General features: G+C 36.7%; 1 protein-coding gene across 1 annotated transcript in view; it reads left to right on the top strand.

Annotated features, from left to right (window-relative positions):
* The window catches only part of tln2a (talin 2a), a 101,800-nt gene that overhangs the window by 32,052 nt on the left and 44,938 nt on the right, over positions 1-24,810 (top strand). Inside the window, exons 3-13 of the mRNA XM_087793377.1 lie at positions 12,959-13,124; positions 13,195-13,292; positions 14,536-14,665; positions 15,999-16,151; positions 16,223-16,365; positions 17,540-17,667; positions 17,737-17,800; positions 17,867-17,971; positions 21,454-21,609; positions 22,123-22,224; positions 22,506-22,582. Coding sequence (XP_087649503.1) covers positions 12,989-13,124; positions 13,195-13,292; positions 14,536-14,665; positions 15,999-16,151; positions 16,223-16,365; positions 17,540-17,667; positions 17,737-17,800; positions 17,867-17,971; positions 21,454-21,609; positions 22,123-22,224; positions 22,506-22,582 — 1,292 coding nt within the window. The 5' untranslated portion in view covers positions 12,959-12,988. The remainder of the gene's footprint in view (positions 1-12,958; positions 13,125-13,194; positions 13,293-14,535; positions 14,666-15,998; positions 16,152-16,222; positions 16,366-17,539; positions 17,668-17,736; positions 17,801-17,866; positions 17,972-21,453; positions 21,610-22,122; positions 22,225-22,505; positions 22,583-24,810) is intronic.

The raw sequence follows: 24,810 nt of genomic DNA, 5'->3' as shown, positions 1-24,810 counted from the left end.
TATAGACTCTCTATGAATTTTGTTTTTTTTCGATTGATCGATATTGCTTTATTCCTTCCATCACTTGGACTGTGTGTAAAGTTTGGACCCCTCTGTACGACTGAGTTGGACACATTTTCCTTTTCGCATGACAAAAGTAGATCATGACAAAACGACCAGACTTGCGTCAGATGTTCGTAAAAGCCTTTAATCTTGACAGCGTGAGTGCTTTACCAGCTAATTTGTTGAACATGTGTCTGGTTTATAAAGACATTCTATTCTGAGATGGCCACGCTTGTTCTGCTGTGCATTAAGGGACACATTCTTATAGAATGTGACAAGGGAAAGGAAAAGGGGAGCTTTATTATGGCAGTAGTGTTCACTGTCATGTTCTTTAGTGTTGAGAGTTAGAAAAGTAGAGCGAGATTAGAGTGTCAGAGAAATTGCTTATGAGGTCGGGAGACAAAGTTGTGGAGAACAGGTGGTTTGGACACATGGAGAGGAGAGACTGTGTTTGACCGAGAATGTTGGAGAGATAGAAAATTTAGAAATTAATAATGAGATAAGTAACTACCGGTATGTAAAGATGTGACTATTGAGAACAGTTGGAGAAAGAATATAGTGTACTGTGTAGGAGTATGTATTGCGATATGACTCTTGTAGTCTTGTGTACTCTTGTATTACGACTCTGTAGGAACAAGGACATGTTTATCAGTACAAAATCGTAAAAAAAAACATTGTGATATATCAAGTTGTCACCAAACTGCTTCATAGATGGTGGTTTCTTTTATATACTTTTTTAAGTTACAGTTAACTAAAGTTAACTCCTTGGTGTTTTTTCTTTCTGTTTTTACATTGTAGACAATAAACATTATTTTGATTCTGAATGGCCCAAACATAGAGCAGACTCACCTGCTCAAGAGTCACGCAAGATTATTTTTTACTTTTCATCTTTTACAAAAACTAGCTGTAAGGTTGAACAAATGGCAGATTTGGAAAATCTAAATTATCCTGGAAAACACATTATTTTTCCAGCCGTGAAACCTGACACACTCCTGACTTCTATATAATGGTAGTTATAAAAGTGTTAAAATCGTTATCGTCTATTATGATATACTAACACTAAGTTAACACTAAGTTAAGACCAGGTTTTTAAAAGTAAGGTCATGATTCAATAAATCAAACTCTCAGTTGACTAGAACAGACAAGTTGTTCAGATTCATATCATACTAGTAAAAATCTCACTGCTCAGCTTTCTGGGTCAGGACCAGATTTTGCTCCCAGATCACGGTCTCTTATCGTGGCCGGACCAAGAGAAAGAAACTGTTTTGTCTCATGAGGAATGTTGTATTATATTTCAAATCTTCCCTCAACACTCTCCTGCTGATGCAACGATCACAGTAAAGCTGTCTTGTGTTTGTCCAGATGGCCCGAGTCGGAGTTTTGTCTCATATTTTTTTTTAAATTCTGGACCTTAGAATGTGAACAGAAGGTTCTCAGGTTCCGTCTTTACAAATATAATCAACACAAGATAAAAAGAAGTTCCAAATGACGCCTGTAAAGGATTTATTTATGGTCATGATCCACACTTAATGTCTTCTCTTTGTTTCTTTAATTAGTCCTCGACTCATTTGTTAAACAAGTTAGCAAATTTAAAATCCACAATGACCCTCATCAGACTCCTAAACTTCCAGCGGCAGGTGTGGACATTGATTTCACGCTCCAGGGGCCCCGAGTGTCAGCAGCCACATGTGTCTCTCGCCAGATGTTGTGGATCCACTGAGTCAACAAAGCAGCATTAAGTTGCGGCGCTGCTCGCTTGACTTAATGATCCGTTTATCAGGATGAGATTAGTCTGCAGTTTTCTGCTCATCTGGACTGTTAAATGGTTTACAGTGTTTTATGAAAGTGAGAAACAGAAGTTTGGCGCCGAGCGCTGGCGGGACTGAACTTTCAGAGCATCTTTTTTCCAGGTTGAAGGCTCTTTTAAGAGGAGTCGGATGCCTTTTACGATTCTGCTCTGGTCGACCCATGCCACTGTTTGTGTAACTGAACGACAACCGCTTGTGGTCGTGAAAATCTTGATTTATTGGATCTTTGATGCTGAAATTTTAGATAAACTCATTTAGAATCAGAATCAGAAACCTTTATTTGTCCCGCGAGGGGAAATTCGGTTAACGAAGTGGTTTTAACGCTCAAAGACTAGAACTGTTTACATGTTATCTAGGTTTATTTAATTGTATTGCTTTAAAACCGTTGTGCTCTGAGTGACTGCTGTTGAAGATGTGTTACATTTTCAAGACTAAAAAACTGTATTTTTCTTCCCCTAAAGATCTATTAAATTAATAATAAAACTGAGATAATTGTTTAAACTTTTAATTACTTTTTACATAACAAACTTTCACTACGACTTTTATCATTCAGTTTTCTGCTTTGGGGCAGTGCATTAAAATACATATAACAATTTAGGGGCAAGTTACAATAAATAGTGGCACTGTAGTAACAAGTATATATGTGTAGTATTGTCCAGTACTTGACTCTGGTGTTGCAGAATTTACAGACCACATGACTCTTGACGAAGTCGTAACTGCTTTCATTTGTTTTCAAACCAAAATATGTCCAAACATCAGCTTTAAAAGCTGCTGGAGTCACTGTATCCTCTCGTCCTCAGTCATCGCTGTGTTCTTTGACATGTCACCTAGTACCTAGTTGTAGTTGAATTAGTTTCGGTATTAAAACTATGTTTTTTTTGTGTGAGACTCAAAAATATAAAAACGCCTACATGATAAGACACTTACACTACAAACTTTTTCTCCAACATCGCTCTTGCTCCTTGTGTCACTCCCTCTCAGTGAACTCAAAAACTGCAGCTGCACATGTCTACAGATGTCTCCCCTCCTTATGCAAGTATACACAGTATGTCTTGTTTTAAAAATTCATCACTGTAGGCAAGGTGGACTGCTTTCTTACTTTCATATGTCGTTATATTCAGATGAGTGACGGCCGCATTTGTACAACACGTGGTAATATTCCATTTTCATGAATTAAATCATGAAAAAATTAGCTGAGCTTCACGTGGTTATGAGTCGGAGATGACCCCGGACTCTCCGACCTCATACAAATTAGGAAGTGAGCATCCACACATCATACCCTCGTGTCACGCCATCACATTCTTTCCTGTGGGAGGCATTTAACGGTTAAGCATTGATCACGGCTGCCGGCGCGGTGACTCAGCGCCACAACAGCTGCTGGGCTGCGCTCACTGAATCAGGATGTCTGAAGTGCCATCACTGGTGATTTGCGATGTTGAATTTGCAACGCTGCCAAACGGAACAGACCTTGACGGTCACAAGGTCTTCCATCTAGATATCCGTCATACGTCTCATTCCGCTCCTTGTTTTCATCCTCGCACGAAAGGAAATTTGTTTGTCGTGGACGTCAACGCCTCTATAAAGTTTCATGTTGTTGTTGATTCCTCCTACAAACTTTTTTTGTCATCAAATTATATTTTATGGGCATAATAACTCAAACATAATCTTTAACAGATAAGTTACAAGTTTTCCTTGTAACTTTGCGCACTCAAAGTGGTTTTCCGTCCGTGAAGTGATGAGTTGTGTAACCACATAATATTTGTGAAACTTGGCTTTTTATTTCAGCAGTTTGGTATTTTATCGTGAGAACATAAGTCATTATAAGACTTAATTGACACTACATGGTCACAGAAAACAATGATTGAAAAGATCAAGCTTTGATTGGACGAGACCTCTACTAGTTAAGAAATTACCCAATGGGCTGCTTTCTTTGTCATAATTGAGTAGGAATGTTAAAACATTTAATTGGTTCAGCCAGCTGTCAATTAAAAACAACTTTGAGTTTCTAAATGGCTCGTCGAGCATCGCTCTTTCATAATCTGTGAAGCAGGACTTTCTTGATGAAATAATCTGTTTGTGCACTGATGCCAAATATAAAGTAATTATAGAGTTTAAAACACTGTCAAGAAGACAAAACATTGCCTTTTTTTGCTAAATTTACTAGACTCGCTTTACTTTAATCACAATCTCCTCCCACTCATACATTAGCATTGGCGCTGTGTCGTGGATTACAATGGAAAACCAATTTTGTTTTAGCAATACGGAAGAAGAGCTTGTGGAAAACGGGGCCCGACTTTATCGAGTCGTCGTATCTCAAACTTTCACCCATTTCATCCCCACTTTCAAACGTGTTAGAGACAAAATTGTGCTCACTCTGTGTAAAGCAGATGCTTCCCGGTAACCATAGCAACCTACCATGGAACATTTTAAAACGAAGGACCCATAAGTTTTTCTACCAAAGAAATACCCATAAGTGAACATCATTGTTTGAGCTCATTTATCTTCAAAGTCCGTAGCACAATCCTTAAGGTGGAATATGTGTGAGCAGCGTCTGTGTCTGGGCTTTAAATTTCACATCGATTCCTCTTTTCTGCTCGAGAGGCTGCATTGATCGCTCTCTCGCTCCCTCTCTCTCTTTTACTCTGTCGCTCTCTCATGGTTTACTTGCAGTAAATCTCCAGGAGGACAACAAGAGTCCAGGTTCTGTTACAACTGTTGCTGTTGCCGGGTTGAAACCCGACACTGACCTTAGTTGCTCCGCTGATGGAGACGCGTCACCTGCCGACGCTCTGGCCTCGATCTCTTCTTTCACTTTATCATGCGAGAGACTCGGTTGCTGTGGCTGGTCTGTCACATGACCCGAACACCAGGTACTCCGTGTTTACTGTAGAAAATACTTATTGACTGTTGGATTGCAAAATATCTTAAAAACTAATTCAATGAGATTTTGAGGAAAGTGTTGGACATGTGGACGAAGAACAGATTACATTAGGAAGATGCTCTAGATCAACATCTGGATCCAAGAGTTTGTTGAAGGATGTAAAACTCATTGTTGAAAAGGAACTTTAACTAGGCTTGTGTATTGGTAAGAATCTGGTGATAAGGTATGTAAATGTGGGGATAATAAAGGTGTTATTCATCATCCTGATGCAGGTGCAACGATACTATATATTGAGATACTGTAGTAACAAGGATACATTTTTTTGTCGAGTACTTGACTCTTGTGTTGCAGAATTTACAGACCACATGACTCTTGAAGTCATACCTGATTTAATTTGTTTTGAAACCAAAATATGTTCAAACATCAGCTTTAAATGCTGCTTGAGTCAACTGTATCCTCTCGTCCTCAGTCTCCATGATCCTTCAGGATTTTATTGTTCTTTTAGCAGCAGTGGACGTGATGCCTTCTACCATCTAGTGGCCAGTGGTTTAATTGCAACAAAGAAAGTATAATGGCTGTGAATTTTTTGAATGCTAATTGTAATAAAATCACATTTTGTTGAATTATCCTGGACACCTCAGAATACATCAACACTATTGTTCTTGATTTAGTTGCTGGTTCAACTCTCACCACCCCTGATTTGTGAATCCCAAGTATTTTGTTTATTCAACTGTTTCTCACTGAAGCATGTTTCTTTTCTTGTGTGTTTCTAACCAACCGATCGTGACACCTGGAGCCACAAGCCCAGAGTGTTTTCTTGTTTCCTGTCCTGCTGCTGCAAACAGGATCAATACACTGAGCATCTGAACAAGCTTCTACTTCCAGGTTAACTAAACGTCGTTTTCTGGCCCACTTTGGTGCTAAAAGTACGTTGTTCAGGTCAGTTATCGAGCTCTTCCATCTCACTAGTGGGTTGATCTATTAACAGGCCAGGGGCCACGTTACTGTAACGGGGCCAGGTTGTTCCCAGCAGGCACTGCTCTGCCTCATTGATCTATTGAACAATTGCTGCATGTTCCACTTCTCGCTCTTATTGTGCCTTTTATCTCATGAGAGTCTCGCGTGGCTTGATGTTTTCAACTTGGTGTTAACCAACCGACCAGCAGAAGGTTGAGACAAAACATGCATATTATTATCATACATTATCATATTAACATTTTTGCTCATGCAGTGAAACGACCAATGATGAGTCAATGTAATTGATTTATAGCAAACAACTAAATGGGGAAGTTTGGTTTATCCTTTGTGTCCAAAATTATCTGAGGTAGTTGTTCAATTTAATCTTCTATCTACTTACGCAGAGCGAAATAAGTTCAAGGTAATACGTTTAAAAATGATTATGAAGATATATTCACAGCCGTATTATATTAGCATTAGAACATCCTTTCTAACGAAAAAAAACCTTTGTTTTAGGTTCCTAAGATTTTTTTTTCTACATTTTATTCTTTATTTTCTGAAGAAAAAAATGGAAAAATCTCCACTCGGGGTTAATGTTGAGAATCTTTTATTTAAATGTCTTTAATTAAAATGAATTTTAAATAAATTCTAATCCCAAACCACTTAGCCTCTTGCAGAATGCCAGGGTTTAATTACAAATGTTTTTTTCTTTTCTATCAGTATTACGTTAATTTTAACACCTTTTTTTTTATGTATTTTGGCATGACGGCCAATGTGGCCTCATGGGAAGTTGAATAAACCTTCCCTGGACTAAATTATTTGAGTTTGAGTAAAAACATACCCATTTTTTACTGATTAATTCTCTAATTATAATTTTTCTTTTTATTCATGGTTCAATTCATATTGTAACTTGACAAAGTTATTTCTGTTAAGTTTATCTTTGACCAACCCTTAAACCAGATTGTAATGTACTTGATTTATCAAGAGTTGCAGTCTAATGTTACTTCAACTAAAAAAAAAATTCAAATAAAAAAGATATTTCGCATCATTTTTTTTCTTTCTTTGGAACCACTTCTCTAAGCTACTGCTGTAATGTAACTGAAATGTATCATGTAACATGCACACATCGTGACTCTGTTACGTTGGCACTTGAGTTCGACATCTTCTTCGGTACAAGACTCGTTAGAAATACCTGCATATTATATTGAGCTCAATGTTAATCTCCTCAGACAGTCGTGGACACGCAGCCTCGTCCATTAGATTGAAATGAAACCTCAGCGCACAGAAGACAGAAGTGGTCGTTACCAGAAACTGTAGCTTTTAAGCGTTGCTGTTGCATGAGTGTGCAGTACATCAGAGGAGTGTAGGTGTAACTGGTGATGTTGGGTTTTCAGTCAGGAGGCGTGAGGACGCCTTTGTGTTATGTATAACGTGTAGGAGTGAGCAGAGGATTAATGACTGTGAGATGTAACGTTCGGAGAGTGTGAGAGGCAGCTGCGTCACTGCCGTCGGGAAAATCTCCCCAAACCGCAATGTCTGGCGATTTACACAGAAAAAAAATGGTATTTGTCACTTCATTAATATGGTCACTCCAAGTTTTTTTTTTTTAAAACATGTATAAAATTGTGTTATTCTATGTCTTTTGTTATTCTTGAAAGCAAAATCTAGATGGAGATTGCAGTAAGAAAGTGGATATGGTTAAATTTAACATATTTTTCCCCTTTTTATAGAAATGGTTTAGGTTTTTTTTCTTTTTCTTTCAAATATTTAAAGTTTAAATTTTTTTTTTTTTTAAATCAAATAAAAAATAAAAAAAACTTTCAAAATAAATATATATTTTTTTATATTCTAATTTAAATATACATTTTCTAAATCTAATCTTTTTTCGTAGTCTTTTCAATCCAATAAAAAAAATTAACTGTAATAGTGCCAACAATTTAAAATGGAATTTAAAAGACTACAAATATCTTTAAAAACAAATATTTTTTACTTAATTTAAAAAAGTCAATGTTCTTATTTATATTCTTAGCCTAGCCTTTCGTTGCCTTTTGAATTCAATATAAAATGTTGCCAGTGTTGTACTTTCAATGTAGAAATGATAAAATGTAATTGTTTAAAAATTGGAAAAAAAAGTTATCATTTAAAATTAATTCGTAAGCATTCATTATTCTGATGGCACCGATATACTTCCATAAATGATGCATTTGCATGTTATTATCAATCTTTTTCTTTGACATAATACTTGCAGGTTAATGAGGGAATAAAAATTCATACGTCCTGCGTCTCTCGGCCCGTGTTCTTTCTCACTCCCAATTATGGACCCATCAGAACAAGCGCCGTGAGATCTAGATGCTGAAAAACAATTCCCCTCTGAACATGAACGAATGCTGATACAAAATAGTCTGTTTAGAAAAAGCATATTTCACATCAGTGCACTGAACCTTTTCTATTATTGCGCCGTGAGCATCCACAGCGACTGACGGGGATTGTCTCTGCCGCATTCACACCGGTGCCGTATTCCCAGACTGGATTTGGAAGCGGCCTAATGAGTTGCTTGTACCCGAGTGTTTTGGGGCCTCAACAATCACGTTTGATCTCGGCAAATCCTTTCTCATTACAGAGATTGGAAAATGTATGATCGGACGCTTGGCTGCTAATCCAGCTTTGATGGAGACTTTGCTTTGTGTGATGTAGAGTGAGGAAGAGATTTAGATGTTTTTTTGGGGGGGGATGGACGAGAATTAAAATGACCTATAATTAAGATTATCATTTGTTTTTTGAACGTGGTTTGAATTTAAATGGTTTTTCTTTTACGGAAGCAATATTAGGGATGATTTCGATTTATTATTATATGAAACCGCAAACTCAAATGAAAATCTTACACTATATATTTGATAAGTATCATATATAAATGATAATCTTGCCATAATGCGATTGCAGTCGTCTAAACTAAAATCTATCCCCAATTTAAACACTCTACTGGTTGAATTCCAAAGTTTCCCTTTGGCTCTGGGGGTTTATTGACAAATGACCCAGATGTAATGAAAGTCGGGGGATTTTTTTGTATTTACTTCAAGAAATGGATGAATTTAAATATATCCTTGATTATCGTTTGGATCCAGGAATCTTTTGAAGGATTAGCCACTAACTTGTTTAGCGTCTGCTGAGATGGTTTGCGTTTGGTATAATTAAAAAATGTGTATATATAATCTGTTGCTAGAGCCTTGATTAGGAAGGTATATCAATGCCATCAGGTTAATGAATGGTTATATGGATAATGGTTGAACTTAACATTTCAACTGTTTTAAAAAAACAAAACATTGTTACTATTTTAAATTAATTAAATTCAACCATTTTAAATACGGATGGCACTGATTTTCCTCCATTCCTTTGTTTTAAAATGTCATATCTGTGAAGTAAAAAAAAAACATTCTTTTTTTCCCCGGCTTGCTTGACACTATGAAGCCTAATGGTTTTCACCAGGATGTACGATCAGATTCAACTGGACTGGAATCATGTCTAAATAATGAAACCGTGGTTGTTATTTTCCCCACAGTCTTTAAAAAAAAGTCTGTGCTTTCTTCAACATTCGATTAATCTTGTGAATGTCTTCTTCCTGCATTATTATCTTTCATCTCTTTATATTTTCTCTAATGTCTTCCTGCTGTTCCTCCGGTGATTATTCCTTATGATAAACTATAACTGCAGATACAAGAAACTCTCCCAGGCAGCAGAGAAACGTATACACAGTCTGCCGAAGGGACTCATTAATTTAAACACAGACGTAGTTAAGATACCGTTTTGCAACCGCAAACTACTCCAAGTGCTACTTCTTTGGTGTCTGCTGGTTCCTGCTATAGACATCCTGGATGAAAGTACAAGATTACATTCAGACTTCTTGTTTAAAAATAATTAAATAGAGACGAAGAAATAAGAGGGAAGTTGCTGAAGTTGTTTGATTGAAAATAAATCAATTTTTCACTATGCAATTTTAATACAAGTTTTGGCATCTACCAAAATAAGGCGAGCAGATGTCAATCTCTTACAGATATTCGACAGAACTGCCGTGAGTCCATTGAAGGCAGCACACGGAACTATAAAATCACCAATACGTTTTTTTAACTACTGTGGTATACCACTGAAGCCTCGTTCTGGTCCTGAACCGCCAACCATCCTGCTGTGGGGCGTCAACCACACTGGAATCACACTCAGACAGATGTGATGTAGTTTCTGTGTTGGTTCAGACTGAGAACTAAAAGTGAACCAGAACATGTGTTCGCCTGCTTTGTTACACCTGAACATATTTGGAATCCTACAGTTTCTGTAGTAAATCCTTTTTTTTCCTCTTTTTTTTTTTGTGAATCACTTTATTGGTTTATTTTAGGGGCAGTATCCTTTTCTTGGCCTAACCATAAACGAGGTGACAATTTTTAAAATCTATTTATCTTTAATCTTATAATCCTGCAACATTTTGTTATCAGCATTATAGAGAAGATTGTTAGCATTAGCAAGTGTTGGATCTACTAAATCTCCTCCAGTTGGAGTGAATTTGAATCTTGTTATCCAGCTCTTTTGTTTGTTTGTTTTTTACTCTTTTTTCCATAAAATACTCAGACTGGTGCTTCTCTGAGAGGAGTTTGGCAATATGTTTTTGGTCTGAAACTTCCAGTTCGAGTAGAAAGATCTAGACTATTTTAGGGGTAATTGACAAGAATCTGGCAATCTGTCCACGTCCACATGCATAAATGCATTGAGTTGCTGCCATCTGATTGGCTGATTAGAAATGGCAGAAATTGAAATTAACAAACATTTGCGTGCCTGATAAAGTGGCCGGTGAGTGTGAGTGTATTTGTAGTATTGTCGATTACTTGACTCTGGTGTTGTAGAATTTATAGACCACATGTCTCTTGACGAAGTCGTAACTACTTTCATTATTTTTTAAACCAAAATATGTCCCGACCTCAGCTTTAATATCTTCTGGAGTTGACTGTATCCTCTGGTCCTCAGTCAGGGATTTTATTTTTACTTTAGTTGGGGACCAGTAATGAATATTGCTGTCTTGCTTGCAGTTAATACAAAACTCTGCAGCGAGAACTCTGAGTTGCTCTAGTAGAAGAACTCACATTTCTCCGATCCTTAAAACTCTTCACTGGCTGCCAGTTTCTTTCCGGATCAATTTTAAAATTCTGGTTCTAACTTTCAGATCTATTCATGGTCAGACCTTCCATCAGTGATCTGATCCAGACTTACACCCCAGCTCGGGCTCTGAGGTCTGTGGATCAGAATCTACTGATTCACGCTTCAGGACCAGAGGAGAGAAATCCTTCCAGACTGTTGCTCCTAAGCTTTGGAACCATCTCTGTGTTTGATGATCTACTGACTCATTCAAGAAACATCTGAAGAAATTTTCATTTGTGCTTTTCCCTGATTTTCTTAGACTCCTGTGTTTGTCTTATGTCTCTTGATATTTTAAAGTATTTATTTTAACTCTTTATTGTGCTCGATTGTTGAAGCGCTTTGTGACCCTGGTCTAGAAAGATCTTTACAAAACCATTACTTACTTACTTACTTACCTTATTATGAAAACAAAAGTGATATTCAAATGTATCAATATTTTCTTGTAACCCTAAACCCTTGTCACTTCGGAGTGAGAACAATTGGAGATTAAAGTAAATTATGCTGTGAAGTGTCAGGAAGGAGCAGGGTTTGCATCTCGTCACCAAATACTTGACATTCTCGAGCGATGTTACGACCACGGTGGGACCGAGCAGCCGAGTGTTGACCGAGCGCCAGACAAACACCTTCGCTTCTTCACGCGAACACATCGCACATAGGAACCACATTCTCTGTGTGCGTTCGGGTCAGAAGCCGGGCGGAGCAGATGTGTCCCTCAGCCGTGGCTAGGACTGACCTCTGACCTCCCACCCCGGGTACAGAGCAGCCTTGTGGGCCCAGACAGGAGGGTCTCTGTTAGAAAAGGTCACGTCTCTTCTGCTTCTCGTGCTCTCAATCTCTGTGAATCACATCAGCTCCCACCATTTTCACGTCGAGGAAGAACATCCGTCAACGAGTCTAATTTTTCTGTTCGTTTTGAAGACACAAACGTCTCTATAAACACCACAGACACAGAGATGGATCTGGAATTACCTCTTTGTGGTCCTGATTCAGAACGTCCACATCACCGTTTCTCTCTGCAGCAGCGGCCAAATGGGATTCTTTACTGTATCACATTAAGATAAACTCATCAGCCGTAACGTTAAGACCATCTGCAGCTATTATGGGCTGGTTCTAGTATGCTGTTGGCTTTTCATCACAGTGACCCTTTCGCAGCTTTACTGCCTCGTCTACCTTGAACCAGTTATAGAAACTCCAGACTTCATATCTGAAATGATCCTGAGAGAATGTTGAATAAAAACTAATTCACTGCATAAGAGCTGCAGTTATATTCTCCAGAAATGAGCCTCCAAATGTCAACTCAGTTTTTCTACATTTTTATATCTATATATTCATATTTTAGTCATTGCCTTTTTATTATTATTATTATTATTATTATTATATTATTATTATTATATATAGTATATATATAGTGTTTCAAAAACAGAGTATTAATTCTTCAATTAAGAAATAATATCAACATTTTCTTTTCCCACAACAGAAGTGGGAGAAAAAACAAACAAACAAACAAACAAAAAAAATGAGTAAAGTAAGGTTCTATGCAATGATGAGTCAAAGAATTGGGATCCATGAAAGTATAGAAGAGAAACAAAATAATCTAAAATGTATTTAATAAATCATTATTAGTTCAAAATTATGAAATCTGTCTTTTTCAAGTGTAGGTGTATTTTTTATTGAAACATGTTTTCTTTTAAACATTTTAAATTTAGTTTCAAACTAAATACAAACCTGGTAGTACAAACACATACAGTATGGTTACATATAAATACAGCATATACACAGTAGCAATGAAATGGAAAAAATGGCAAAACAAAAAAGATTAATAGGCGTAAAAATAAATTAGATTTCTGTGTCTTGAGGCGGTTACAAACCATGTGTCAATGTTAAGTCTGGAAAGTGTTGTTAATATCTCCCTGATCAAGACACCATTAACAAAAATAATTAAACTTAGGTAGACCTCAGACATTTTCTTAAACATTTTAAAAGTTAGAGTGGAGATAAATTCCTCAAAAGTTGGGCCAGTTTTACTCCTTTTGCTCATTTTTTATTATGGAACTTGAAATTTAACAGATATCTTGTCATCGTTGTTGTTCAGGTGCAGTACCGGTTCACACCACAAGCCAAGATGGTGGTGCTCTCCCTCAAAATATGCGTTCGCCAATGCAACGTTGTCAAGACGATGCAGTTCGAGCCGTCCACCGCCGTCTACGACGCCTGTCGGATCATCCGAGACAGAGTTCCCGAGGCACAGACTGGACAAGGTGAGAACCACAGCAGAGAAGATTAATTTTTACCTTTCTCTGTGATGTTATTTTCCATTTTTGTTTCCAGCCTCGGACTATGGTCTGTTTCTATCGGATGAAGACCCCAGAAAGGGCATCTGGCTTGAGTCGGGCCGGACCCTCGACTACTACATGCTTCGCAACGGGGTAAATATAAGTTAGACGTCAGTGCGCTTCTTAATGTGCACGTTACTCTTTGTACACACAGTTATTCACAATCACTCTCATTATTAAAGGATGTATTCAGTATCAATGTAATGACATGTGTTTAACTCAAGGGCCAAATCTGCACCACCCAATTCATTTTATGTGGCCCCGCTGTATAGTTGGCTTAAAATCCAAGTGGATTATTACTCATGTTATAATTGTGAATGATGAAGATGCCAGAGATCAAGATGGTTTAATTTGGAAAATTATGGATCTGTTTTGTGAATAAGAATAAACACTGGGATTATTAACATACATTTATCACACAATGAAAAGAAGAAATAAAAAATTATTATTCATATTTGGTAAATACACATTCGTACGGCCCACAAATGAGACCAATTAGACGTTAAAGCCTTTATAATTACATGTGATATTTCTTTGTAATATTATATATAGCTTTCTTTACAGTATATAATTCCTTTTCATGTTTCTTTTCAATGGGAAACTAACGTTAAAATATTCCTTGCCTTGTTTTTTTTAAAACTTATAACTGTTATTTTATGAAAGTATACCTAAAATAAAATTTAAAAAATGTTGGCTATTAGTTTAAATAGTGGATATGTTTGCTTGACTTGTTGAACAGTTTTTATAAACATTTTAAGGTTGTTGTTTTCTTGTTTTTGTTTGCATTTTAATTTGAAGTTTAATTTAATTTATTTTGTTTATTTATTGTCCATTATTGTGTTATTTTCTGGTTTTAATAATCATATTTGGTATAATAGTTAAAAAAAAACATTTCTTATTAATACATAATCTTGACTATTTTTGAGAGCTCTCTCTCTGTAATTTAATGTAGCAAAGCGCTGATTGTTGAAGAGGGAAAACAAATCCTCCAGCGAGCTGCTGCTGTCGAGTCCTGCGGCCAGCTCTGCTTTTCTCTTCGCTTCAATCCTTCTGTGGTTTTGCTTCTCTAAATGCCGTTTCCTCCTCAAATCCTCCAAAGGCGACCGCGGTGGGAAGCGTAACTGTGACCAATTATTCCGAGGCAAATTTCCACTTATTGTTGTGATTGGGAGTGAGCGACGGCGTGATAGGCAGCCGGGAAAATGCAGTTTTCTGGAGCATATTCACTCTTGTCACCGTGTAACCTTCTGCTTTTCATCCATCTCTCTCCCTTTCAGTGGGATCCAGAATCCCTTTTTTTGGGTCCTTGTGTGTTTCAATCATTTGTTATCTGCAGGACATTCTTGAGTACAAGAAGAAACAGAGGCCACAGAAAATCGCGATGCTGGACGGAGCCGTGAAAACCATCATGGTGGATGACTCCAAAACAGTGGGAGAGCTGCTGGTCACCATCTGTAGCAGGATAGGTACGCCCCCCCCCCCCCCCCCCTCCAAAAGCATTTATATCCATGTTCACCGTTTTAACATTATGACCACCTGCCTTGTATTGTGTGAGCTGCTGTTAATTGTCAGTCTTAAGTGAGTTTCTCACACAATTTATGATCCAAACAAATGAATCATGATTGATGTTTGTTAAGTTTTAGAACGTTCACAAGTAGATATTTGTTCCTGAAAACGGTGGCATTAGAAAAGTTATACGGTTGAATCGAACAAATTTAAAAAAAAAAAAATTGACGATCAAAACTTTTGATTTTGAACATGCAACTCTAAAATATCATATTGTTGTTGTACAGTACAAAAGTTTCCTCTGGTCACTCTGGTTTCCTCCCAATTAAAAAAACCCCAAGGAATTTGATAAATACATTTTTTTAGGCTTATATTTCATATTGAGATTGTTTTTATTTCATTTAACGAGGATGATTTAATAATTTCAAGTATTAATCACGTAAAGATATAGTTATTAATCATAACAATAATATTAACTGTAAGATGCAGCACTTTGATTTTACAATGACATTTATATATTTTTGTACATATATTTTGTACATTACAGATTTTTTTGGTTCTCATCAGTGTAGATTTTCATATATTTCATAGAGTTTGCCACATGTGCTGTAGATAAATAATAAAGTAAAGAATGAAATAAATTTTACTTTCAAAAATGTTAAAGATATCTTATTATTTGTACATACAAAATAAATGGTTAGAAAAAAAATACAGCCAAATAAAAAGAAAACATAATAAAACCTGTGGTTAAAAACAACAACTAGGGAGAAAAAATAAAGTCCTACCCCCTTTTACGTATACTTCAGTTTGTTGCAAATTGCCACATTTTTACACAGATATCCATAAAAACACCAAATATAAGTACTTGTAGCAATAAAAAACTGGTATCTCATCTTGAATCTGTATTCTACAATTTAACATGATATAGTAATATATACATATATTAAGCATATTAATACAATATATGCAGTATAAACGTATACTAATATGATAATTATAAATGTATCAATATAGTATATCATTATACTAGATGCAGGAACATACTTTTATGAGCTAATTGGTTCTGATGTTTGAGAATAAACTGATTCTATATCAAGTTAATGTTTTGTAAAACAGAACCTTAAATATTGAGTTAAGGGGGTAAGGGTTGGTCCTGTTGGACATCTGGGAGATCACCAAGCTGATCAATGGATGCACAAAATAAAGAATTGAATAATCTGACAACACTTTCACATCCTTCTCCATCTGAAGTGTCTTTTTTTAATCTAATGTGTAGTCCTGTCGCATCCTCAGGTATCACCAACTACGAGGAGTATTCCCTGATCCAGGACTCTGTGGAGGAGAAGAAGGACGAAGGGACGGGAACGCTGAAGAAAGATCGAACTCTGCTGCGTGACGAGAGGAAAATGGAGAAGCTGAAGGCCAAGCTGCACACGGATGACGAGCGTGAGTGAAGGAAGGATCAACAGTTGGAAGTGAGTCCACCTGAGAACTGATGAGATGGTTTGTGTGCTCAGTCAACTGGCTGGACCACAGCAGGACCTTCAGAGAGCAAGGTGTGGAGGAGAGCGAGACCCTCCTGCTCAGACGCAAGTTCTTCTACTCGGACCAGAACGTAGACTCCAGAGACCCGGTCCAGCTTAACCTCCTTTACGTCCAGGTCAGACTCTTCTCACGCTTTAAAAAAAGCTTTAATTTCCCTCCACGTTTCACTCGGAAGTTCTGTTGACTTGAACAGACCAATAAACGCTGCTGCCAGAACTGTTCCCTGACAGATGGTGTGTTAATTAAGAAATGTGCTGCTGTCTCTCGTCTGGAGAACGACTTTTAAAGCGGAATATAAAAATTATAAGAGCAGCACGTTTACGATGACAGCGAGATTAACGAGTGATTGATCCTCTAAACCAGTTTTAAAACTGTAATACTGTTTAAGTTTGGCTACTTGTTAACTAATGTCAAACTCTCCTGACTCTCATGTTGTAAATGTTAAAGTCTCCAAGATGCAGTAAGTCCCTCATCACGACCATGTTTTCAACAAAGTTTGTCTAAAATCTGTGCAAACGAGAGGTTACGAGAGTGGCGTCCATTATGATGTAATAATAACTTCACTCCTCCAGCAAGCTGTAATCATGCCACGCTTTGTTTATACGAGTCCCTTGGAGGTGGAGACTTCCCAGATTGATGACACACTGAGACACACCACAATGGTTGACCAATCACGGCAGAGTGGGTGTGGTTATGGTTAACAAGATGTAATCTCCTGAAAAACAGTGGGTGGGGTTTAGCACATTTTCTAATGTAAATAAAACGAGATTTTTGTACAAACAAAAACATACTGATGAGTACAATTAGCCTTTAATTTTTATTTTGCAAATAAACTTCTGGTCTCTAGATGGCAGCAGTCATGACGTCCTCCGCAACTAAAGTAACAGTTTAATTCAGCTAGATTTAGGTAATGACTGGGGACGAGAGGATACAGTAGACTCCTGCAGCTTTTAATGCTGATGTTTGGACATATTTTGGTTTGAAAACAAATGAAAGCAGTTACGACTTCACAAAGAGTCATGTGGTCTGTAAATTCTACAACACCAGAGTCAAGTACTCTACAATACTACACATATATTCTTGTTACTACAGTATCACAAGGTTATATTTTATTGTATCGTTTTTACATTGAAAATGCATTTATTTCTTTCATCTAAATTTAAAAAATATCAATACCGTTCTTTTGAATATGAACAGTATTATGGATAAAAAACCCATCGTCATATTTAAGTGTATCAATGTTTTTTTTACATCCTTTTATAACGATTTTCTTTTTTTCTTTCTTTCAGGCTCGTGACGACATCCTTAACGGTTCCCACCCAGTCTCCTTCGATAAGGCCGGTGAGTTTGGAGGCATCCAAGCCCAGATCCAGTTCGGCCCTCACATGGAAATTAAACACAAACCTGGATTTCTCGAGTAAGTTTTAACAAAATCCTCACTATTCGATTCTTAATTCAAAAATCCCTTTGTGCCACGTCCTTGCAGCCTGAAGGAGTTTCTACCGAAAGAATACATCAAACAAAGGGGCTCGGAGAAGAAGGTGTTTCAGGTGAGATCCCTGCCGTCCGATCTCAAGTGTTAAAAACGTGTTTGAATGATAATTTTGAATTCCCAGGAGCACAAAAACTGTGGCGACCTGACAGAAATCGAAGCCAAAGTGAAATACGTCAAACTGGCGAGGTCTCTGCGGACGTACGGCGTGTCGTTCTTCCTGGTCAAGGTCAGTGAAACCATCATCTCCCACTTTCATTCACACTTTTAATTTGATCTACGGTGAAACTCCACCAAAGTTGCTCACAACTTTAAATGAAATGAGAAAAGGATGATTTTTTTTTTTTAGAATTAGCTTGAACGCGTTTGAAGCTTCATTTCTCCCGAGACTGACGGCCCTTTTCGGGGATTTGCGTTAAGTGGATCTCCGAGAGTTGAAAGAATTTTGCCAGCAGGCTGAGGAATTGTGCACCTGAACTTTAAAAGCTTTTCATGTCGCCAAACAAAAGATGGCAATTTTCCACCTATATGAAAAATGATAATTCTTCTCACAATTTGGACTGACCATGACGATGGAAGACTGTTTGATTCTTCTTCTTCCTTCTGGTTTGTTTTAAAGGGAGGCTTTTGTTTTCACTATTGAAGTGTTTACTGGAAAGAAGCCACGAAATGTGTTTATTTCCGTCTGGTTATGGCAGTTTATGTCAGATCCGGGGGGCATTATAGTACAGATTATTGGTCCCTCTACTTATTTAAAAGCCGGTGAAGCGGAGCAAGATCTTTACTGCAGCCGATGTTGTGAAATTTATGTTTTCTGTTGACCTTCTCCTCAAACAACGTTTCAGAAAACTGTGCCAGAAGGCTGGCGAGGAGTTGTTCTTCACCTCTGGAGCAATTGTTAGACGTGCAGTGTGGTGTCTCGCCCAGGAAGTGACGGATGCACAGTGTTGAGATATTAGAAGACGGTGTGCAACGTACATTTTTCTGCGTCTTATCTCACTTTTTTCTTCCACCTACACTGTCGGCGTCTGAGAGGAGAGCAGCTTGTTACTGGAAGCCAACCAATTGTTGTTTTTTTTTCGGTGCCGGTTTGTAGAACGACAACTATTAGAGCGACACAGTGTCAGGCCAGAGACCCTCACTCTCGCTGATGGAGGCTAATAGCTGCCAGGGAGCTGCTAACAGTGATACTTGATGATATTGTTTTGGTAACAGAGTTTTGAGAAAGTGCCGTCACAATGGTATGATCACAGAGGCCTGTGGATTATGAGTAATAAGAGGTAATAAAACAAAATAAAAAACAAACAAACCAAAACAATTTTTATGACGATTTAGCCGTGTAGTTAATTGGTTTATTTATAGTTCATTATTTATTTCAATTATAGATCAAAAAATCCTATTTTTTTTTTTTAATGTAAACATTTCAACAAAAAAATCATTCAAATTTCAACATTTGAAATGTAGGAATTTAAGAAAATAGGAGGGATGGGAAGAATGGAATTCAATATACCATCATGTAAAAGAAAAAGGTTTGCTCTGAACATGTTACACGAAAACTGTCTTGATCTTGGATTTGAAAAGGGAATAAAAGTAAAGAAATGGACTCTAAAAATGTATGTTTCTTTATATAACTGCTGTGAAACTTGGGAACCATTAACCCTTAATTGTCGATCATTAACTCTGAGCGCTCCTACTCCAGTGCATAAATATATACCACATGTACATGTGTCAAGAGTTATCACACTCTTCATTAAAACTTTGAAAATGTGAAAATAAAACAAGCAGTAAACAGGGAAAACTGAAGATTCCTAGTTCACTGAGAGGAAGGGAGGAACGTGTGCTACTTGTTTTAAAAATCTCATTAATGTTCTTAATCTATTGAGCATTGTTGTTTACCTTTACCTTTTCTTTTTTTTTTTAAATGAACACGCATAGAAATCAAAATATCTGATTCACATTAGAATATGTTTTAAGTTTTAAATGTGGGCTTGAATAAAAAAAATACTGTCTGGTCTGCTCAGACCTACCACACCAGATTTAAATAAAAAAAGAGTGTATTGTTTTGTCTATTTACATTTCCAACTGTAACATTACACATTGAAAAACTGTAATGTTTAATAATTACAAGATGTTGAACATGGTCATCCAGCAAAAAAAACAACAAAAAACTAATTTAAAGTGTTATATACTTTTCAAACAATTCCATTCAAAGATTAAATCACAAAGAAATGAGGCAGAATTAAAGTCATGCAAGGGTTAAGTTTTCCTTGGTCTCGGCTTCAGACTTGATTTATTTTTTAATCAGCTTGTCAACATTAAATAAATGTTTCTTTATATTTAAATCTGCCATCTCAATGTTAGTCATATTGGACAGTGTTATATGATTTAGTACCAACATAATATGCACCAGACGGTCATAATGTTACGAGCTAATCCTCCTGTGTTTATGTACATCTGGCGCTGCTGACAAAGCAAAAGAATTTAAGATTATTTCTGGTAATTTGCCTGAAAAGAAACAGTCCCAGCCCGACAGTTTGTGGCTCCAGCAGCTGTCGGCACAAGCGGACCGGAGATTAAATCAAAACTAACCAGTAAGAGTTTTCTTCCTCTAGTTGGTTTAATCCACGTCGTCTCTTCACCCAACCGTTTGATCGGCGTGACATTTTTCCTGCTCACCTCTGTCTCCCTGCTCTTTCCATGAGTCTAATCCAGCCGAGCAGAAACATTTAAGATCCCATGGTAACCATCTCGTCTGCTCGTTCTGCTAACCCATCACCTCTGGGAGGCCTGCGAGATTTTACGTCGCCTCCAGGACTTTTTACTCGCCTCACCTCTCTGCCCTCGTGTCACAGCCCATCACTTTCTGTCCATCTGCTCACCGACCACAGCTCCACAGACGCCGTTTGCTCTTTCCATAAGAACAGAGGAGGAAGAAAAAAAATCCCCATCTGGAATTTGACATTAGCAGAGCAATGATCTCTGAGGAAGTCGGAGCTGCTGACGGAAACGTAAAGAGCAGGATTAAGTCGGAACAGTTGACTTGATTATCTTGGATCAAGATTAATAGTTACTGACAGATTTTATATCTGAAAATCTACATATTTGACATCTTTGGAAAGCTTTCATTTCTCAGTATTTTCACTTGGATGCACGTCAAGTTGTCTAACTGAGACTGAATGATTCATATTCCTCCAATATTTTCAGTTTTGCTTCTTCTAATTTGTTCAATGTAGAAATGTCTACATTATACACAGAAAAACTGCTACTGAACGTTTAAGAAGAATTTATTACATTTTAGAATCGTCTACAAATCAGGTTCGTAGGTTTATGATGCAACGTTTTTCATCTTGCAGTGGATTAATTTTTGTTTTCACAGCAAGCAACCAAAACATGTATAGAACAAAAAAAGTCTAATTAAATCGTAATAATTTAATGACAAAAATGCAAAAGATAATAATAATGAAAAACTATTTAAAATAAAGCGTATCATTAAAATGTATTTTTTCAGTTAATTTGGAATCATAACATTTTGACTTTTCTTTTTGTTAGATAATATCTATTCTTTTGACTTGTTACACGCTATTTTCAATTATTTTAAAATTGAGTCGTCATATCCGATCCATTAGCATCAGACACCTTATTTACAAAGAACTCATGTTGATCGTAATAATAAGGTCAAAGCTGATGTTTTGAACTGGTCTGTGTCTGCAGGAGAAGATGAAGAGTAAGAACAAACTAGTGCCCCGACTGCTGGGCATCACCAAAGAGTCTGTGATGAGGGTGGACGAGAGGACCAAGGACGTGGTCCAGGAGTGGCCACTGACCACCGTCAAGAGGTGGGCGGCCTCGCCCAAGAGCTTCACGCTGGTAAGACACGTCAACAACACTGAATTATTAGAATTCTAGAAGAGAAATTATCATTATCAAACTTCCTTTATGGAGAGACCTAAGCACGCTCAGTGAAGTTTTATCTCACGATCTGTTTTGACATATGAAGAAAGTCAATGAAGATCAAGGCCTTCATTTTCTAAGATTTAAAAAATATATTTTTCATTTTGTGAAAAAAGCTCCTCATTTCTGGTAATAAGAAGTGATTTATTAATTCTTATTCAAGGCCGCACTGTCACATAACTAACGGTCAATAAAAAGACAGATTCCATCATCTGTTCATTCCTTCATGTGCTCCTCGTATTGACCAGATCTCTTCTCATGTCTCGATGTCAATATCTCTCCTCATGTCTCGGCACCAGAACATCAATGAGCAGCACGGATCCAGACTCACGTTCATTTTGTCTATCGGATCATCAGCTAATCTCAACGCTGTTAGGCTTTTCTTTTTGATTCATTCAAGTTTGTGTGTGTGTGTGTGTGTGTCAACAGGACTTTGGGGAGTACCAGGAGAGCTACTACTCTGTACAGACCACTGAAGGGGAGCAGATTTCCCAGCTTATCGCTGGTTACATTGACATTATCCTGAAAAAGGTATAATTTAGTTATTTATTTGAAAACATTATAAAGAAAAGATCAACAGCTTATTTATAAAGATCCAAACATGCTATTTATATTTTTTATTTTCTTAATACCGTTATTGTAATTTAGTTGATACATTATTTTCTTGTTTATATCAATGAATGCTAATAAGTAAGTAAAGGTTATTTGTAAAGCGCCTAAAGTCGTTACAAAACCTATAAAGTGGTTTAAAACATTAGCTTCAGGCAGTAGCTGCGATGCTAAAAAGACCTGCTGTGTCTTTCTGTCCACAGAAACAAAGCAAAGACCGCTTCGGATTAGAAGGTGATGAAGAATCGACTATGCTTGAGGAATCTGTCTCTCCGAAAAAGTAAGTTGATAGTTTTAAGTGTTTGTATCAATCTGCACTTTTTGAACATTAGCTTGAACTTCTGTTAGCACAAGCTAATACGCTTGAGTTAGTTCCTCCCATGTGTACAAAAGTATTAATATTAACATTTATAGTGAATTTATAGGTATCTTAATGAAAATCACATTTTAATTTATGGTAAAAATAAATCTGTATCATTCTATACTTTAATCAAAACATTAGCTTGAGCTAATGTTAGCACTTAAGCTAATTTGAGAGCGACTCCTGAGTTAGCACTGTAGTTTGTTGCTCCTGCATCTACAAAATAATTCAACTATTAATGTATACTAACATTTATAGTGACTATATATAGACTATTTAATATTAAAAAAAAAAGTTTTTACATTATGCCAAAAAAAATGTCTGAGTTAGCATGAAGGCTAACACTTTAGCATAGGTTTTGGAGGTTTTGTATAGAAACATTATTTTCACAACATTATCAAATCATACATTACATAGAATGTCTTTTATGTTTGCTACTTGAATAGAACTGATATATCTTTTCCAGCCATTTTTTCTCTCTCTCTATTCCACTGGTTGCAATATATATTTTAAAGCTAGAATATAACATTTTGTATCAATTTTATCATCATTATTTATTTTTCAAATATGTTGTTATTAATGCAGCATAATAATTTAAGTTTATGGCCTTTAAATCATTACTGTTCTAACAAAGCATATCTCTAGATATATATTAAAACTAATCTATAATCATTATTTACAATAAATATGATTCTTTCTTCTTATTTTTCCAATTTTTTTTTTTTTTTTCTTTTCAAAACAATATAGTGGACCAGATATAATCTCTTTTTTAAATTGGAAGAAAATGGAAGTATCAAAGACTGTGTTGTTAGAATCTGAAAGTTTGACTTTTAATATGTCATGGGGACGAATGAGCGAGTGCATGAGGCTGCAGGGAGGATGAGAAAAGTAACTACTGCTGCTTTTCCAATATCAGACTAAGACGCTTTTTAATTTCCTTCTCAATATAAACCTGCAGCGCAACTCCTCCATCCATCTTCCTGCACCTCATTTCGGCACATGAGTGCGTCCTCGGCTGGACTTTATCCAGGGAGATAATCATGTGAGGAAATGTTACCGAGACTGGAACAGAACATTTCCTGATTAGAAGTCTATTCCTCCACTGTGGATGCAGAAATGGTGTCCTGGTTCTGCACCAATTAATGCTGCTCTTTTAACAGAAGATTCTCTTCTATAATAAATATATTTCTGCACAAAGACGCAGCAGGCCAAACTCTCGGAGGCGACCGGCGAAACAAAACAAAGCTTTGTGTTGCAGAAGCCTGGAGAGAGACTGCATGTATTGTGCTGGTGCCATGAATCTGCACTGCTGAGTGATGATTCTGTGGTTGTAAAGACTTTTTCTCACACACACACACGGTCCAGACCCTGAAACACACTCTCTGTTAAATCACTTCTATTGTTATTCTCACTCTTTATTTTCTTGTCGTCTACTTTGCCTCTTGTCAGAGCCGTTGTTTTCACACCATTAGCCATCAGTTCATCAATTTGGTGATCGTTAAATTGACTTCATGATCATTATCGTAGTAAGAGATTCTAATATTCAATATTTTTGAATCTCATTCATTGTATGCTAAGTTGGTGTGCTTTTAACATCTTTTTTTTTACCATCTACTGTTATTCCCTTTTTCATCCAACGTTTTTAGTTTTTCTTATGTTCTTCCAATTCTTCACTTCTGATACCCCGATTTTTTTTCAACTTGTCTTTCTTCCTTGATATTCCAAATCTTCTCCTATGCATTTTATCTTCTATTAAAGGTTGTTTTTTTTGGCATTTTTCTTCCTTATTCTCTTTTTTTCTACATTTTAGATTATAATCTAATCTGGTAAACAATTTATTCCCTTTTTGAAAGAAAACTTGTTCGCTTCTAACCCTTCAACTTATTCTTACTTCACCTCCTCCCTTCATTTTTTTTCTCTGTCCATCTTGTACTTAACATTTATTAATAATATATCTAAAACATTTTTTAAATATTATTCACTGTACAGTCTTCTGAAGGAAACATGTTCTCTCCTTTCTGGCCACTCTTTTGCTTCCTTCTTGTCTTGATCCTTGTCTTCTGGAAAGATTGACAAATATATTTCTCAATTCTAGCAGCATCCATTTTCAAAGAGAAATGGCAAGAAAAATACATTTTTTTTGTCCA

This window comes from Callionymus lyra, chromosome 6 (assembly GCF_982586985.1).
Source record: "Callionymus lyra chromosome 6, fCalLyr1.hap1.1, whole genome shotgun sequence".
Lineage (NCBI taxonomy): Eukaryota > Metazoa > Chordata > Actinopteri > Syngnathiformes > Callionymidae > Callionymus > Callionymus lyra.
This window is presented reverse-complemented; position numbering and strand designations above follow the sequence as displayed.